This window comes from Rhinolophus sinicus, linkage group LG12 (genome assembly GCF_036562045.2).
Source record: "Rhinolophus sinicus isolate RSC01 linkage group LG12, ASM3656204v1, whole genome shotgun sequence".
Taxonomy (NCBI): domain Eukaryota; kingdom Metazoa; phylum Chordata; class Mammalia; order Chiroptera; family Rhinolophidae; genus Rhinolophus; species Rhinolophus sinicus.
In genome coordinates, this window is record NC_133761.1 from 47,506,192 (window position 1) to 47,525,249 (window position 19,058).

Below are 19,058 nucleotides of genomic sequence, written 5' to 3' on the forward strand. Positions count from 1 at the left end.
GGGTTTTTCTGGGATGTGCCCACAAAGCATTTCAAGAGGTAGCTGACTAACAACAGGCTGAGAGGCTGCATACGTTTTCTGAGTCTTATTTTTTGCGTAGTTTATCCCCCAGAGTTCTGAAAGTGACCGACGGGATGCCCGCCAGTTCCTCTCAATCTTAGTAAGTGCCATGAATGAAGGCCCCTCTGGCTATAAGCAGAATAAGGAGTCTTCCAGAGGTCTTGAATTGCCAAAGCTTTGCACTCACCTACAATGCAACTTCTAGTACCTGGAAATATGATTGTTTCATGCTTCCAAAGACGTAACCACCATTTCTGGCAGAGCATAAGCTCCTGAGTTTTCGAAGGAAAGAACCTGTAGCTTTAGGAGCAAGGTGCCCCAGAAACGTGTGCGGGAAGGTCTTCCTCCTTCGTATCTAGTCAGGTGGAGTTAGAAAGAGTATGGGCTCATGGGGCATTGTATGGGATCCCCTGTTCGTGAGGCAGCAGTCACAGCTAACGTCTCTGAGTGACCCTAACAATTCACGCAATGCTAGTGATAACAGAGGAGACAGTTTTCCAGGAGATGCCTTTGGAAAAAGCAATGTAGCCATTGATTCAAAGCTTTTGGTTTTGCAGAAAGTCAGCTATGGTATACCCATGAGATTGAGCCTTAGGAGAAACAGTGAGTCAGAATCATGATGGCACGGGAGACTCTATAGACACTCTTTTATGAAAGCTGTTGGGGTCAGTACCTCTTTGACCCGATTTCCGCTCACCATCGTCACCCATCTGTATCCATAGCACATTATAGTGATTGGTGTTTTTAACAATGATCCTGGGTCTTCAAGATACATAAATTATGTTTAATGCTGATGGGTTAATTAAGAATTGATAAGGAAAGAGAGAATACATTTTTTAAAGATATTCACTCTAAATGTTTGGAATAATGTATTAGTAGCAAAAGGTTACTGATTTAATAGATAGTTAAGGCCCTCATCAAAAATTACTCATTTTTGAATGATGCTGGAAGGTCAGCATGCTGCCGTACTCCTCCTTCTCGTCTCAGCAAAGCATTAAGCTGTAGCCAGGAAGAAAAAGAGGACAGAGAGTAGTGGATCTGAAGTTGGAGGACTGCCTGTATTTTGATATATTTTACCAGCAATGTGAAAAGTGGGAAAAGAAGTCCCCGAAAGTGAAGCCCAAAGAAACAGAACTTTCCATCCTGAATGAAGAAGTGGTCAGACTTTCTGGGTTATCTGAAATCTTCATCCTTTTCAGAATACTTTTCTGAAAGCCTGTGTGTGGGATTGATGGCAAATTTCATTTCTAGAAAATGGTTCTTGAAATGAAAAAAAAAAATCAATGATCTCTTATTTGAGAAAAAACAAAACAAAACATCTAGTGGTTTGTGATGTACAGTTGATTGATTTTATCATCGTTTTCCATAGTTACTCTTTTTACCACATCACTCATTTCTAGCTCAAATCCTAACAGAACAGTTTGATTTCTCCTGCAACTTAACTTACCAACTTACCTTATTTTAATGACTAACATAGATTTCACTTCTTCATGCTGATGAATCCGTATTTTTCCTGAATTTTTCATCTGATCAGTGTTGTTCTCTCAGCGTTTCCCTACATTTTCTTCATTTTAAACCTCTGTTTAAAAAGAAGCATATTTGTACTGTATCCGTGTTGATCCTTTTTATTTTGTTTCTCTTTTGTATTAATTTTGTCACAACTGTAAAATAATAGCTATGGAGCTCCGCTTGGATGTAGGCCCTGTTCTAAATGCTTTTCGTATATTACTTCTCTCGACATTCCCAGGGTCGGTACTATGATTATTTCCATTTTAGAAATCAGAACACTGGAGCCCAGAGAGGTTAAGTAACTTGCCTAAAATCTGCCTGGACTTAAATCCAGCCACATGAGTTTGAGTCCGTGTTTGTAACTACTGATAACACAACAGAATAATAACAACACCGCTTGTTACTTTATTCCTTCATTAAGCCTTGTAAATATCAAGTGTACCAGTCCCTCTTTTGAAAGGATGACAGTCCATCACATACACGTTACTGCATCCAGGAACAGTCTAGTAACAGCTGTAGAAGCTTTGACCTGCCTGCTTGTTTCATATTGTGTGTGTGTGTGTGTGTGTGTGTGTGTGTGTGTGTGTTTAATACTCATTTGTCACTTTGTGTTTCAGTTACCCAGGGCGAAAATACAAATTTCCCTTTTTCCATTTGCCTTCAGTGAGACATGGGGATATTAATAATAAAGTCCGACCAAAAAGTTATGTGAATTTTAACTCCCAGTAGTGGGGGAAATAAAAACAACCTGTGTTTTGAATAATTTGGAAATCCCAGTTTCTCTACTTGGTCACTGATCCTGCAGGGGACACCGCAGTTATGTGTTTCCTTCACTAGGGGGCAGTGTGAGTCACACCAATTACCACTGGGTGGATGCCTTCCTGTTTGCTCACCTCTCCCTTAGACTGAGGTTTCCATGTTGAAACTGTCAGCGAAGGCCACGTCCTCCTTCTGGAGTTGTTCAGGACCCTTACTCCCACTCCTGGTAGAGACAGGAGAGAGCCTTCTCTTCTCTCAAAATTGAATCCCTCGTATCTACCCCTCATGCACTGAGAACTAGGCTTCATCGAAACCCACAAAACCCCTCAGTGATCTGCGATTATTTTAATTTTGTTTTATTTTTGCTAAACAGTTGTAATGATAGGTGAGAGAACAATACCCTGGAGGTTGGCCTTGAGCTTTCTAAGTCAGCAGGTTTCCTTCTTTTCCTGTGATGATCATAGGAGCACGAGTCTCACTGTCCCCACATTGGCCTCCTGTGCCTGAGTAGCTACCAGTCTGCTTCTGTTCATTCCTTCTCTCGTGTGTGCAGGATCTACCAGTAAACTTGTGCCTGCTTGGTATGGGGTGAAATCCCCAGGCTCGAATCTTCCTGGGAGGCAAAATCAGACCAAATATTGCACGTCTGCTCTGTGGCTTGTTTCCAGTTTTTCCATGTAGACCCTCAACAAATTTTGTCCAACTTGGGGCACAGTCACCTTTGATCGCAGAGGAAGATCCCACAATTTTAGAGGCCAAGTAATACACGTGTAAGTCAATTAATACGAAGCAAACTGGGCCACTGTCCTTGATTACAGAAATCACAGTGAGGAGTGTCTACCATCACAGCCCTGGATGCTCCAAGTACCATTACGTTTTTCTCCAGACATTTTGCCACATCTTTAGAAATTTTTCTTTATCCTGAGAATTTAAATAATTCAGAGAGTTACAGCCATAACAGTTTTAAGGCAAATAGCTGAATATTGCATGCATTATACATAGAATGCTTGCATCCTCCATTTTGCGTGAGGCAAAGCTGAACAAGTCCCTGCTTTCAAGGGCCTATTGTCTAATGGGAGACTGAAGTGAAAGGAAATAATTTCAATAAAATGTGATCAGTGCTGCAAGAAGGAATAATTCACCCCAGGAAATTGGGCAAGACTCACCAGATGGGTGACTTTCTGCCACCTTTTATGTTGCAAGATGATTCAAATTTTGCAGTCTCAGAAGACGGAGTGTATTTAAGTCTGAGAATAATAGACGCAAAGTACTGAAGGTGAGAAAAATGCCACAAGCTCCGACAGGGCGCTGCAGGCTTTCTCTACTGCTGATCCCCAGTGCCCCAAACAGTACATGCATGGTAGGTGCTTAGTGAATATGTATGATTCATAGTTAATAAAAGCATATGTATAATCTTGCTTTGTAGGAGGAGGTGATAGTGACTGAGGCTGTAAAGGCTGATTGAACCATTTGGGGAGGGACTGACATGCCACAGGGAGTGCACACTCACTTTGGAAGGTCTGCAGAGCCACTGGAGATTGTACACAGGGAGCTGACAACGATAAATGTGTGTTTTAGGATAATAACTGCCCATAGTCTAGAGGATGGATTAGAGAGGGAGGATAGATGAGAAGCAGGGAGGTCACAGGAGGCCTGTCAGTGAAAGCAAAGGATGCATTTAGCAGACAAATTAGGACCCAGAATTAATGAAGTTTAAAGACTAGATTTGGGAAAATGAGAAAGTAGAAGAGGATTCAAAAAAATAACCTGAATCTTTCAGTGTGAGGATGTAGATGGACCAGAGAAGCAGCTTGACCATGTGTATGTACAAAAAAAGGTAATACGTTCAGTTTTGGCAAAGTTGTCTCGGAGGCACGTGGCAGCAGTCTAGAATGCCCAAAAGACAGTTAGGTCGTGGTATTTAAAACCCACCTGGACTCGTCTACCTGCGTTCCGGTTACTCCTCCTCACTACGGCACAGCATCTATACTGAATGGTCGCATCTGGTTTACTGCTGTGTCTTACTAGCCCTGACATCATCCCTCAGGACTGTAATGTGTGCTCTATGAGTGGGAGGGGCAGCTTTTGTTAGTTCATGTCACAGGTGAAGTTTAAGATATAGGATAAGGCTTATATAGGATTGCCCATATATTAAAAGTTAATTGTACACTGTATAGAGAAAAGGCAGAGAATGTTACTGCTCATTTGCTGTCAGGAATACTGAGGATTGATGAGACTAGATGCATTGATTAAGTATTGAAATTTAATGCAGAATAAAATGGAAATAGACGCGTCCTATTGTGTTACGGTTCTTTCTGAAAATGTTTCCTTTTTTTCAGGTTTAAAAAATTTACACAGATTGAAGCAAAACAATCTTTTAATTATTTGAATTTCCTTTCTATCTTTATGTTCCCATTCTCATTTCCTTTTTAAAATTGAGATAGAATTGATGTATAACATTACATTAGTATCCAATGTACAACATAATGATTTGATATTTGTATATATTGTGAAATGATCGCAATAACTCTGGTTAACATTCGTCACTACGCATAATCTACCCATTATTTTCCTTTTGATGAGAACTTTTAAGGTCTACTCTCTTAGCCACTTTCAAATATATAATACAGTAGAGTATTATTAAGTGTATTCACCATGCTGTCCGTTGTATCCCCAGAGAAAGACAAATACTGTATGATCTCACTTAGGTATGAAATCTAAAAACATAGCCAAAAACCAAAAAAATCCCAACTCATACGTACAGAGAACATCAGGTATGCCCTCACGCAAGACTTCACTCGGCCCTGTCCTGCCCTTCTTTTGCTGTCTGGAAATGGTCATGGGTGTGTTCTCCACGGCCCCACCGGAATGTTGCTTTTTTTTCCATGCCTCTCCCGGGGCTGAACACTGTACCTCTGCCTTTTCCTCACTAGACTGTGATTCACCATCTTTGGTTATCAGTCGCCCTCTCCCAAACACGACCTGCCCCCTATTACAGTGCCCTGTGACAAATGCATTGAACACATGACAATTATATGCTCAACTGAATGAACACAGAGCGAAAAGGGAAGACGCTGATCGTTGTAGACTGGTTAATCCTATTTTCCCTTTCTTTTTTTGTCTTCAGGTATTCTTGAAGTTTTGCACTGTGTGTTAGTAGAAAGTCCAGAAGCTCTAAATATTATTAAAGAAGGCCATATTAAATCCATTATTTCACTTTTAGACAAGCATGGAAGAAATCACAAGGTAAGTGAGCCATTTTATGGCCACGAACAAATTCTGCAATAATTTAAACTATTTTTTTTAAAATAAAATAACTTTAAAAGATGAAAATTTTCACGGGAGTTTTTCATCTATTGAGTATAATCTGGTAATATCATGCAGAGTTTATTTGCAGCGTCAGTGGGAGAATGAGCAAGTCTCAATAAGTGTATGGAGGACAGTTGTGAAGTAAATGGACATATCACTGTCCTGTTTAAATGACTAAACCAGAGGTGACCGGAGGAAACTAAATCAGAGGTGTCTGCATGTGTGACAAGCGCTGCCCATACCTGAATGTGGACGGGAATTAGAGTCAGCCGACAGTGGTTTCTGTTCCCAGGTTCTGGATGTCTTATGCTCTCTCTGCGTTTGCCATGGAGTAGCAGTCCGTTCCAACCAGCATCTCATCTGTGACAATCTGCTGCCGGGAAGGGATCTGTTACTGCAGACACGCCTCGTGAACCACGTCAGCAGGTCGGTTCACATACACAGCGTCACCAGATTGGTAGCCTAACAAAGGAATCCGTGGGCTCGCTCTGTAGCAAAGACATCAGATGGTCTGTTTATGTTATTAGGGTGTTTCTCCAGTTAATGGTATAAGAATTTTTTCCTACCACTCAGATGAGATAATAAGAATAGATGAACCAAATGAAATATACACACTTATCACAGACAAAGGCGTAACGGCTTTTGTTTCACATTCTTACATAGCTGGGTTATCAGACTTTCAGAAGCAGGCTGACAGCGATACGGGATACAGTGGAATATAATTATGTGTTACACCTTAAAATACCAGGGGTGCCAAAAAATGTGTACAAGTGGACACTTTAGTCAACGTTGGTCAAGCAGTAGTTCGCCATAATCACAAGTGTCTGGACGCTGATGGGAACCACTTTGAGCATCTCTTGTAATTGCAAAAGTCAAACGTGACTTGTATTCATCTTTTGTTATCGATATATATTATTACAATTTTTATAGTTTTTTTCTTTCTTAAAGTGTGTGTGTATATATCTATATTTCACCCTCTGTATTACTGAAAACGCTACCTTTCAGTACCAATGTTGAATTTCCCACTATTTATAATAAAAAAAATTGAATTAGGATGTCCAAGATATAAATTCCATGACTGACCAATAAAACTACATTTTCAGGCAGATCTACCTTCCAAAGTATGAAATATCTATTGAGGACTGGGGTCCAGGCAACAGGCCGGTGCTTTATGTGTACTCTGTATTCTCTGTTTGTACCGGGTGCTGTTATCACATGTTACAGATTGAAATATGGGAACTGGAAACGGAGCTCAGGTCTATGCTGGAGACTGAACTCATGTCACAGTGCCTTCCTTATACAAAAAAGTAGTAGTCGTAGTAATAATCATAGTAGTAAAGATGCAGATTATAGTTAAGAAAATATGTGTGGTAGTAACAACTGATATACTGTATCTAACAGCTCTTTAGGTTGGTGTAAAAGTAATCGCAATTTTTGCAATTATTTTTAACCTTTTAAACCGCAATTAGTTTTGCACCAAACTAATACTTCACTGTTTTAAACGTAAATGTCAGGCTTGGTGTTTATTTCTATATTGTGTTTTAAAAATAGGATTAATTTAAGACTTCCTTCATTGTTCTCTATAGAATAGACCTGCTGTTACTGAGTGGTCTTTCCCAAGACCTTCTCTTGCCCCTAGTGTTAACATAGGGTACAAGTCCCTTATGAAATGCAATTACATACAACTAGCTAGAAACTCTTCTGTTCACAGTGAGGCACAGAGAACAAGGATGATTAGTCACCTCATTCCTTCACTAACAACATGACACGCTTCAGCTTCACACCCCATGTGACATAAGCATAGCTTAGGAAGATGTCTACATGTCTTGGACTAATAACAACTCCATTAATTCTCAGGGCCGTCTCTACTGAGTGTCTCTCCTGAAACATGGTTAATGAAATAAAATATGCCAAAGAGCAATAAAAAAAAAAAATCATGGCCCCTCGAGTGACATTGCAGGTAACCCAGAAAGCAAATGCCATTCTCTGAGGGTTAGCTGGCTCTCGCTGCGTACTACCTCCGTGGTTGTCCTAGTCATTTTTTAGTACTTCAGGAAACAGGTATTTAATATGGTGCATCTTAGAAGAGCAGGACTAATGTTCAAGACTGTGAGATTTAAATTAAAACTGAAAAGTTTGTTCGGGTTTGCTCATGTGCATTTCTATCTCTTTAAAGCATGAGGCCCAATATTTTTCTGGGCGTCAGTGAAGGGTCTGCTCAGTATAAGAAATGGTACTATGAGCTGATGGTGGACCACACAGAGCCATTTGTGACAGCTGAAGCAACCCACCTGCGTGTGGGCTGGGCGTCCACGGAAGGGTACTCCCCCTACCCCGGTGGGGGTGAGGAGTGGGGCGGGAATGGCGTTGGAGACGACCTCTTTTCCTATGGATTTGATGGCCTGCATCTCTGGGCAGGTAAGTAATGTCTATTCTCCTTCACAGTGTTTTGTAAGAAGTCTTACCCTTGCTGTACATTTCTGAAAACTATTGATGTGGTTTATACTGGATACATTTATTATTCACAAATTTAATGTTGAAATGATGAATGAGAATATTAAGTAAAAAGCAAAATTTCACTTTGGGGAAAAAGAAAACTTATGATTATAGTACATTTTCAGTGGACTATATTGTTTATGAACAATATATAGTAGTCCCCCCTTATCTGCAAGGGATACATTCCAAGACTCCCAGTGGATGCTTGAAACCACAGATAGTACAGAATCATATATATCTATGTTTTTTCCTGTACATATGCACTTTTTCACTTAAAGAAAGCACTTCTGGCTTCTGTGTGGCATATCTGAATTGCCAGCATCACTACTCTTAAGCTAGGAGCCATGATTACCTAAAATAAGGGTGAGTTGGACACAAGCATGACAGTCTGTCTGATCACCAAGACGCTACTCGGTGACTAATGGGCGGGAGCATAGCGACGCTGGACATGGGTGGTTCACATCCTGGGCGGGACACAGCAGGATTGCAGGAGATTTTATCATGGTACTCAAAGCAACATGCAATTTAAAACATGAATTTTTTTCCCTAGAATTTTCCACTTAATATTTTCTGTCCACAGTTGACTGTGGGTAACTGAAACCATGGAAAGTGAAACGAGATAAGGGGGCCTTCTGTATTTAAAAAGTGACATTTCAATTCATGAATCAACCGCAAAAACCTTGTTTGCTTCCTACTCACTTTGATTGGTATGTGCAAAGCTTTAGCTTCCCATATTAAAAAACAAAACAACAACAACAACAACAACAAAACACAATCCCTGGAAAATAATTAGAAGATATAGGCTATGTTCCACTTATAGATAATGTAATGTCAGGATTCAGTAATTCATAACACGTATTATGAGGAGTCAGTTCTTATTCACATGACAGGTTTAGAATGTGGAACTTTAAACATAAATGTGTAGTTTATTTCACCAGCTACCAACTCTCAGCGTTGATGGTTGAATGTATATGAAAAACGAGTGACATACATTAAAAATAATACTCTTTTCTCTGATTTATAAAAAGTTGTATTTAAATGGGTGGCTCCATTTAGCTCTTGATTATGTGGATGTTTCTTAGACATTGGAATTTACCTGCATTCTGCAGACACGGGCTTGTGTTCATAAAGCCGCATTTAGAGGATAGTTCTTAAATTATTTGGTAACAAATTGAGCAGATAGAAAATACAGAAAGCTACCTTACAGTATAAAAAGTTGAACTTTGTCTCTTATGGGGTACAAGTGATAGTCATTTATTAGAGCTGTATAGGTCTAATAGCTTAGGAAAAGGCATTTAATAATTGAATTGAATTAAACCTAAGAGTTTATGGTGATGAGTTTATGAAAAAAGCATTCCACGTAATCTTATCTAACAATAGTGCTTACTGAATTTTTCCTTTATTAAGTGTCAGTAGCTCAAGTGGTCTGGAAGAGAGGGAGCTGGATTTTGCATATTTCATCATATTACTGGGCCTGTCTTATATGTGTGTTCTGGTCAGACTATATAGTCACAATGCTTGTTCCCATCACAACATTTTCTTACCAACCAAATGAAGGCAAAGAACAGCAACTTGAGGAGACCTAACAAATACCAAATTGAGTCAATGTCTATTTTATAATACTCTTTAACTCTGGCCCTCTCTCTTTACCTCCTAGTATCGCTCCCCACAAAATGGGTATACTCAGGAGAGTGAAAGGAACGTGTCAACTTGTTCTCCTGTTACGCAGAGATGAGTGGGGGAAGTTACACTAATAAGACAATACTAAATTGTTTCTAATTATTCCACATGACACCACTTCACCATTTTTATTTTCACATTTAGTTTGAAGCTTTTTCTTCCAACACATAGAAAGTGCTTATGGAAATCGAACTATATGTGCTATGCCTTTCACTGCAAAGTATCTGTTAAAAATAGAACACTCAGAACAACAAATTCAGTGAATCTGAGAAACTATCACAGAAAGAACATTAGGTTGTGGAACTTCAGGAGAAAATCACCGTGAAATTTTATGTCGAGAAAATTTTTGTTTTTTTAATGACAAGGAAATGTGCACCATATCATGCCTACAGTTAATAGGTGCTTCTCTCAAGCACTGGGATTTTTAAATGCTGATTTTAAAAATATTTTTTTATTTTTCAGTTATAGTTGACATACAATGTTATATTAGTTTCAGGTGTACAACATAGTGTTTAGACAGTTATATAATTTAGGAAGTGACCCCCCTGACTAGTCTAGTACCCATCTGGCACTATACATAGTTATTATAATATTACTGACTATATTCCCTATGCTGTACTTTACATCCCCGTGACTGTTTTTATAACTGGCAATTTGCACATCTTGACCCCTCCCCCCTTCTCACCTCCCCCCAACCCCTCTCTCTTTTGTTTTAGATTCCTGGTCAAAAAGACAAATCTAAATAAATTGGCTTCTGACTGACACACCAAGGTCAACCTCATAGTAATTCAAATAATCTTCTCGAGGCCACTGTCCTATTTCTTTATTTTTAATAGTTGAAATAGAATTGAAAGTATCAAATATCTGTGATTTCTGGGCACATTCTTTGCCACTTGACTTTCAATTGGAGAGTGAAGATGGAACCTGAACTTGGCTCCTCAGCCAGTTGTGAACTGTGTTTTTCTTTATTCTTTCAACTTAAACTTTGTACAGTGTTGCCACATCCCCCCTCGCAGAAGTGGATCTTGGGTGTCCAAGTCCCAGGCATTTGTGAGACCAGAGTGTGAAAAATCTAGGTGCTTTTGGAGACTGTAAATAGGAAAGATGGGCACAGACTTGCAATCCAGGACTGATAAATTACACCCGCTGTCTTCCTTTCCGGCTCAAGCAGAGAATAGGATGCAGTTTTAGGGATTGCTGTGCGTTCATAGAAATACAACCCGAAGATGATTCTAAGCGGATTTAGCAGCGTGAGTGTCCCTGGAACTGTAGACCTCAGGCTGTTGGCTTGTGATCTCGTCTGTCTTACTCATTTGTTTCAGGCACTGCCACACCATGTATCGTGGTGACTTTTAGATAGTTGTTATCATTAGCACAGTAATATCCCTCAGACTAAGCACCATATTTCGATTATAGAAACTAACTGTGTAGTAGTATTTTCATCAGCCACAGATCTTGACACAAGAAAGGGTAAAAACCTTTTTCTGAGAGCTGCATTGCTTTTACATGGTGTTTTGAAAAGTTGTCTATATTATATCCGGGCAATTCTAGAAAAATCCACTTGATAGTGAATTTATTGCTTGCAGATTTGAATATTGGTAAAATAAAGATGTCCACATTTTAAAAAAGTAGATCTGCTCTATTACTGGCATTTGACATAAGCTGTTGGTAAAACCTTGGCATGCTAGAAATTTTTGAAAAGGTGTTATTTAAGATCACAAAGTTTGTATCATGAAATCTATTTTTGTCTTTGCTTAAATTGAGACACCTTATGTGTTTGAGTTTGGGACTTCTTGTCGCTCAGTGTACCCACGGGACAAACTGCCAAAGGAGTTCCGACATAGTGAGAATGGGCCTAGGCCACACATAGGTTGGCCACGGCAAAACATGGCATTTATCAAATGTCATTTTCATGCCTCACATTGGAGGCTGCTGTATTTAAGAAGCCAACCAAGGTCTTATGTGAATTAAATTGTAAAACAACAAACTGATTGCTACATATTTGTCTCTAGTAAACGATCGTATTTTCTGCTTCATAATCCTTGTGTATTTTTATTTTATAAAACAAAGGAAACCTGATAGTTTAAAAAGGAACTGACATGAAATACCTGCTGTATCTCAGACTCCAAGTTCTTATAAGTCATTAATTTAATCACCACAACAATTCTACAAGGTGATGACATTTGATTTATAAGAAATCAAGCTTTAGAGAGGTTAAGTCATTTGCTGATGGTTATATAAGCACTGTTTCAACTCAGATCTTTTCCTAGACATTTTTCCTCTGACATCATTATGTTATCATCTCTAAGATGAAAATGCCACCCTACATGCAGAAGTTTCTGCCTATCAGAAGGTCCATTTTATAACAAAGATAGCAGAATGCCTCCTGAAAAAAAAAAGCAACTTTTTTTTTTGACAATGGACTTGATGTAGAACATTATTTGCATTCAGCATTTATTGTATTATAGTATTGTGCATTGATTTGTCCCTAGCCATTCAGAACTCTGTCTCGAGCTCTGAAGATGATTCTCTGAGATAAACACACATATCCTTCCTTCGTGTTTTTCCTCTCTAGGTTGTATCGCTAGGACTGTAAGCTCACCAAACCAACATTTGTTGAGAACTGATGACGTTATCAGTTGCTGTTTAGATCTAAGTGCCCCGAGCATCTCATTCCGAATTAATGGACAACCTGTTCAAGGAATGTTTGAGAATTTCAACATCGATGGCCTCTTCTTTCCAGTTGTTAGTTTCTCTGCAGGAATAAAGTTAGTATTTCTGTGTTTTTGGTCTGTATCCCTTCTCACTTACACTTTCACAGAAGATTGCACTGCCACCACTCCTGCTTCCCTAACTTTCTCTCTCATTCCTGGGCATCTGTGCACAGGGCCTGCTGCCTGTTTTTAAAGAAAGAGGTAAGATTCACCCCAGAGGGGTGAATGGTTTGTCTACATATCCAAGCATTTAGATGTGGGCAGTCCACTAACTCTCCTTGAAATCAGTGTCCTGAAATATTTCAAATCCATTTAAGTTCACTTTCTTATTTAATAAGGGGAAATGAATAACATTATATACAAAATACTACTTATTTTCTTATATTTATTTTCATTAATTTTCTTTATCTTTTCATCATATTTCCACACTCTACTCCAAAGCCCCTAATTTCTACAGAAACTAAATTTTGTTTCGTTTTGTTTTTGATCAAGACAACTCCTGTCTGTGTTAACCTCTGCCTATTACACCTGAAAATTATCTGCCTGAAATCCACTGGGTCAAGACGGTTTCCTCTAGCCTTTTGCTTTTTTTGCTACCGCCAGATGGAAAGAGAAATTAAAATGATGATTCCTTGGAGTTTTACAAAGAGAACTTTAATAAGCAATGGTCTGTTGTGATAAGTGCCCTGTCTGTCATCTATTAATACATGTCTGTATCTACTTTGAGTGTGGCTCACTTATTTCAAGTGACCATTCATTTATTCTGGTTATTCTTTTTGTTACAATTCTACTCACAGGAATAATTCATAGTTACAAAAGCATCATGTTGAAGAAGGGACAGAACAATCATGAAATATCAGCTATACATGTACCAATGACCTTTTCTCATGTGTTTATACAAATTATTTTTCTTTCTGTAAGCTTCTGGATTGTTTTAAAGTTATTGCTTTTCCTCATTTTTGTTTTTTTGCTTTTTATTTTATTTATTTATGTTTTTAGCCTGGAACTGATACATGAAGTAGAAAAATAATTACAAAGAAGATGAAAATTTGAATTTATTTTTGTAAGCTAAATTTTGAGAGCCCAAGAAATCTGTATCATTTAGCTATGTTTCAGAAAGGGTTGTTCAGTGGAACTCATACTAAATTATTTTAATTGAGGAGGAAAGATGAAAGACTTTAGTAAGTTTTCATTGTCGTTGTTGAATAAGAATAAGACATAAGGTTACCTACTTTGTTCAGCAAATTGAAGTATCATTTGAGTGCCCTTAATGAATTTCCCTGGGAAATGGGACACTGGAAAGTGACCTTGTCCAGCCCTATGATTTGAAGTGAATAGATATTTATATCATATCTGCTCTTTTGCTGTTGACTCTTTGGTCACCTCGAGACATTAAGTGACCAGTTACTGTGGACAGGTATTGCATTCAGCTGGGAATATGATGCCTGTGCTTTTGTTATTTCCCCAATGAGAGATAGGTTTTTGCTGATCCGTTAACATAATTCCATCAGGTTGTTTTCTCTTTGGATCAAGTCTACCTTTTATAATTAGAGGTTCTTAGATTCTAAGACACCAACATTATGATGGTCCTTAGGGAAAATGTGGCTCTGCTAAAGTTAATTTTGTACTAATAACTTCTTCCTTGCGTTTTGTTGATCAGGAATCTTTTGTATACTCCAGAGATACAACTGACCCTGACATACGTCCTTTTTTAGGGTTCGCTTTCTGCTTGGGGGGCGCCATGGAGAATTTAAATTCCTTCCACCACCTGGTTATGCTCCTTGTTATGAAGCTGTTCTTCCCAAAGAAAAGTTGAAAGTGGAACACAGCCGAGAGTACAAGCAAGAAAGAACGTACACCCGGGACCTGCTCGGCCCCACAGTATCCCTGACACAAGCCGCCTTCACACCGATCCCTGTGGACACCAGCCAGGTACCCGATCAGCTGTGACGGCAGCACCTGCGCGTTGTCATTCTGATGTGCAGTGGGTGTCAGACTCTTGACTGCACCCCCCAGGAATGCATTTTTACAGTAATACAATTTATAAGTATGGCCGAAACAAGTTTCATAAAATAATGCTTACCTTTATCATGTCCACTTACCCGGATTCTACCCTATTGTATTTTATCTTTTTAAGGATGGTCCCAAGCCACTCCACTGACTTCCTAATGCAGTCATGAGTCTGTGACACACTAGTGTTAGAGAGCACTCTTTACATAGGTAGATATGGTGTTTTTAATTTCTTCTCCCATCTGGGTACACTTACTAGTATTTTCAAACGACTTAACTGCCCTTTATCTTGGGTAGAGATGGAGCTCATGGAGTCAGAATGCCTGAGGTCAGAAGCCTCGCCTGGGACCTTGGGGAAGTTAGTCTTCCTGCTGATGTTGGGATGCTAAGAGTTTGTCGTAGTTAATAAGTAACGTGTTAGCACAGTGGTTTGCAAAGAGGCACCCAAGAGATGCTAGCCATTATTCTTGCTTTTCTGTAGCGTGGATGTAAAAATAATCTTGACACTAACAGTGAATTAAATATTGCTTTATTTTGATGGTGAAGTACCTTTAGTAAGGTTGGTTAGGTATTCAAAGTTTATGAGTGTTTGAAGATGAAAGGCAATTCTTCTCAAGTCTGATTCATACCAGGCCTCAGAAACCTTGGCTTTTTAGAATCACTTGTTAAGCTCTTTGAATCACAGTTTTATGCTTTGTCCCTCCATGCTGCCTTTTACTACTATGTAGTAAGACAACACACAGGCTTTGTTCATCTCTGAGATTCCCGTTGTGGGGCCTGCCGCTGCAGGGTGGCTGGGTTCTGGGCTGTGCTGCTGAAGTTTCCTAGCAAACGCTGTTGCAAGGATAGACCCGGGCTGGAGTGGACCACGGGATTATCAGTGCTAACGCACTGTGGATTTCCTGAGACCTGGGTAACCTCCACTGTCTTGGGGAAAGGAGGCGGTGACAGCCTGCTCCCTGGGGAAACCGCCTCAGCCGTGGATGTCGTGGACAGTCGCCTGGTCTGTTTGTTCAGGGGCTAGTTGTGGGTGACACACAACCCCTCACCTTGAAATCCTTTTGTGTTCTTTATAGAGAGGTCATTAAAGTTTCTCTTTATAATGGGAACATGTAACAATTTCCCCCCTGGAGGACTCTATTTGGAAACCATCAAAAATAACAGAGTGAAGAGAAAACATAAATTACTGCAATCAGATATTTATAGGCTCAAAGAACCAATGAATCATGGTCTGGGCACTGAATTGCCTCCTTCTGGCCAGTGGAGGTGGCCAAGTTGGGGTAAGAACTTTGGGGTGATTCTCTTTTTAAACAATGCACGCTCTGGTGGTTACCCCACATCCATCCATGAAGGCGTCTGTCTTGGCAGTGATTGTCCTCACCAATGCTCTGTTTTCTTTCTTCCTAAGGTTGATTCATAAATGCACTTGGAAACCTAAGCTGTCCGTCCCCACCCCCTGAAAAAAAAAAAGGTCCCAAAATTTGCCTAAAGAATGTTTAGATAACTAGTTATATATTTTTTTAACTAGGTTATAATAGATGGTTTAGAATCTAGTTATATTATTACATTTTAATTGTACATGAGTCAGTTTTATTTAGTTCAATTCACACTGAGGACAATTAGCACTATGTTTTATTGTATTTTTTTTCCTGATGTGTGCTTTCTTTGTCTCTTCCTAAATTTTAGATCGTGTTGCCACCCCACCTGGAGAGGATACGAGAAAAACTGGCAGAGAATATCCATGAGCTCTGGGTTATGAATAAAATTGAACTTGGCTGGCAGTATGGTCCGGTACATAGTTTTGAAATTTATTTTCAGATTCCAGTGATACATTTTTTTGAAAATATAACTTTTTCTTACTCATCCTGCTGTGGGGTGACATAAATGAATTAGATAGATTTTTTCTTTTTTCCTACACATCTGTTTTTGTGCAGTTTTTATTGGTGTGCTCATTGAAGGATGACTCAGTTTCCTAGACCTTTGAAAATTGTCAGTCTTTAGGCCGACAGTTACATTTTTAAATCAAGGTTAACATACACAGACAAGAGGCATTGATATCTCAGTCATTTAGAAAAAAACAAAACACAACTCATTGAAGTTGAAAGTGAAAACTGAAAATGGAAAGAAATATGTCAAATTACTTTCCCCTCTGATGATTCATTTCTCTTCATTCCAGTTGTACGTCCTGGGTCCCAAGGCACAGTTGGTTTCACAAGTGGGAGACAAGCTGTGAAAGAATGATGGCTTGTGTTTCCAAATGATTACTTTTTAAAGAATTTAGCATACTGTTTATCAATAAAGTATAGATGAAATAAAACCACATAACTGCCTATGTAATCTCAGGATATTGTATAGCTGTTTTATGCAGGACCGTGGCAGTGCTTTCATTTTTGTAATATCATTAGTCTAAGTGTCCTGAAGGGTGAAACACTCTTGTATTTGATTGAATATAAAAATAAATGAGTATATCCACTCAGTGATAGTCGATCGCACTAAGCGTTGAATAAAGAACATTTATTGTAGTGTTAATGGTAATATGGGCTGATACCCCAAACTACTGAGTAATGTTTATGTATGTATTCAGAGTTCTGCTTTCCTCACACACTCGCACTTACAGGTGTTAGGTTACATTTTCATAACAGCACGCTGAGCGATGTGCTGTGTTTTCAGTTTTACCCGTGATGGCATAGCTGAGAATTTTCGATGCCTGGACAGCAATCCCAGCTGTCAGTGGCTGTGCCAGGTCCAGGACCCAGGCTCCCCAGCTGCTGGTCTAGAACCATTTTTCATTGTAAGATCTGCTGAGGCATGATCAGAAAATGGGGTCCTTTTACTAACGCACTAATGGTTAGACAATTGTCAAATCAGCAAACACTTATTAAGTACCTAGTTTTCTGCTACATTCATTGACGTTTAAAAATTGGGGACATGTATAAGTGCTAACTAAAAGATTTAACCATCAGTGCAAAGCAGTAAAAGGAGGGATATTATAAATGTAGACATAGTTCATTGCCAGAGGAATTACAGACAAAATTTACCACAAGATTCAAGGTGAAGGATTTGAATTATGGACAAAATTCACCTTATGTTTCAAGATGAAGGGAGAGCTGATTGCAGGCTGGGAAGACTTAAGATTCCACACAAACAAACAAACAAACAGCCCGTATCGTAACAGGAGCTGTGTACTGTGCATATGCTCCAGAAAGATCAACCCCATGGTTAGCTCCTAAGATTGCCTAAATCATTATAGCCTGCAGTGAACTCTAAACATTTCTTCTTTAACAGATGAGGAAAATACAGGTCTCATTGGTAGCTGCTCTTCAGGTTAGCTCCCGTCCAGCTCGGTCTCGGACCCCCATGGCCGCTGTGTTCAGAGCAGCCTTTTAGTTCCTGATACGGGAAGGGAATGCCGTTCCTTAGCGCTGTCAGTTCCACAGCTCTCCCCTGTGGTCCTGCCCTGGCCTGAGGCAGATTCAAGCAGTGCTGGGCTCTATGAAAGCACCGTCTGCCTCCTGCTAGGCAGTGAGGACTGGGCCTGCGGCTGTTCTGCAAGCACCTGGCACCTGTCCTGCTTCAGGGAACAGACTCAAGTACACGCTCATAGAGCAAAACAGTTGTGTCCTCGGGCCACTCTGGAATCACACGAGAGGATCAGTAATGTGGGAAAGTCTCCGAGTCACAGATCAATAGATTCCACATTGTTCTTTCAGCTGCGAATCGCCTGTGTCCTGCATCCTTACAAGGCTTCCCTAAAACTCCTTTCAGATAAGTGGTTATGAGCCCTGACCTACGGTCTCTAGTAATATTCTAGACGTAGGTACGTCTCTTTCTTTAGGCTAATTCTTTAAATTCTTTAACATTTTAAAGGAAGTATTCAGTTGTGTTTTACTTTGGAGTAATTGAAACTTCCCAGTGCGTTGAATAAGTTGTTTTGTTTGTTTCGTTTTGTTTCCTCAAAGAATGTCTTTGGGATCTATTTCACCAGTATTTCATACAAGAGTTCTGTTTCACAGAGTAACCTCAGATAGATCCATGCAGGCTTTCATTTGTTCCTTTAACATTTATTGTATGCCTCCTATTTGCCTGGCCTTGTTGTTGGTACTGGGGTCTCAAAGGTGAAAAGACCTTGACTTTTAGCTTTTTAGGAGCTTCTGGTTTGGCTGAGTGATAGACATGCAAACAGTTACAAGCTAAGTCCCATAATGGAGGTGCTAACAGACTGAAGAAGGAGTATTTAGGTCTCTCCTGGGAAGTCAGGGAAAGCTTCCAGGAAGAGGTAAATATTTCATATGAGGCCTGAGGGATGAGTTACAAGTTGGCTGGCAATCCGGGAGCAGGTGAGTATTCTGGGCAGAGGACCTGGCATGTGTAAAGGCATGGAGGTGGAAGGAGCAGGGCACTGCAGTGCCCTTTCGGTAGCTCAGCATTGCTAGGGGATAAAGAACACGGTGAGAGGGGTAGAGGTGGGAGGTCTGGTCAAGTGGACAGGAAGCATGTCCCAAAGGGCTTGTGGCAGAACGG

At 39.7% G+C, this 19,058-nt stretch overlaps 1 protein-coding gene across 12 annotated transcripts in view; it reads left to right on the forward strand.

Annotated features, from left to right (window-relative positions):
• RYR2 (ryanodine receptor 2) overlaps positions 1 to 19,058 on the forward strand; it is a 567,150-nt gene that overhangs the window by 319,159 nt on the left and 228,933 nt on the right. For all 12 annotated transcript variants that reach the window (XM_074316777.1, XM_074316766.1, XM_074316767.1 and 9 more), the window contains 6 exons: positions 5,456 to 5,574; positions 5,930 to 6,063; positions 7,814 to 8,055; positions 12,389 to 12,581; positions 14,243 to 14,459; positions 16,224 to 16,328. In XM_074316777.1, the coding sequence (XP_074172878.1) occupies positions 5,456 to 5,574; positions 5,930 to 6,063; positions 7,814 to 8,055; positions 12,389 to 12,581; positions 14,243 to 14,459; positions 16,224 to 16,328 (1,010 nt within the window). The remainder of the gene's footprint in view (positions 1 to 5,455; positions 5,575 to 5,929; positions 6,064 to 7,813; positions 8,056 to 12,388; positions 12,582 to 14,242; positions 14,460 to 16,223; positions 16,329 to 19,058) is intronic.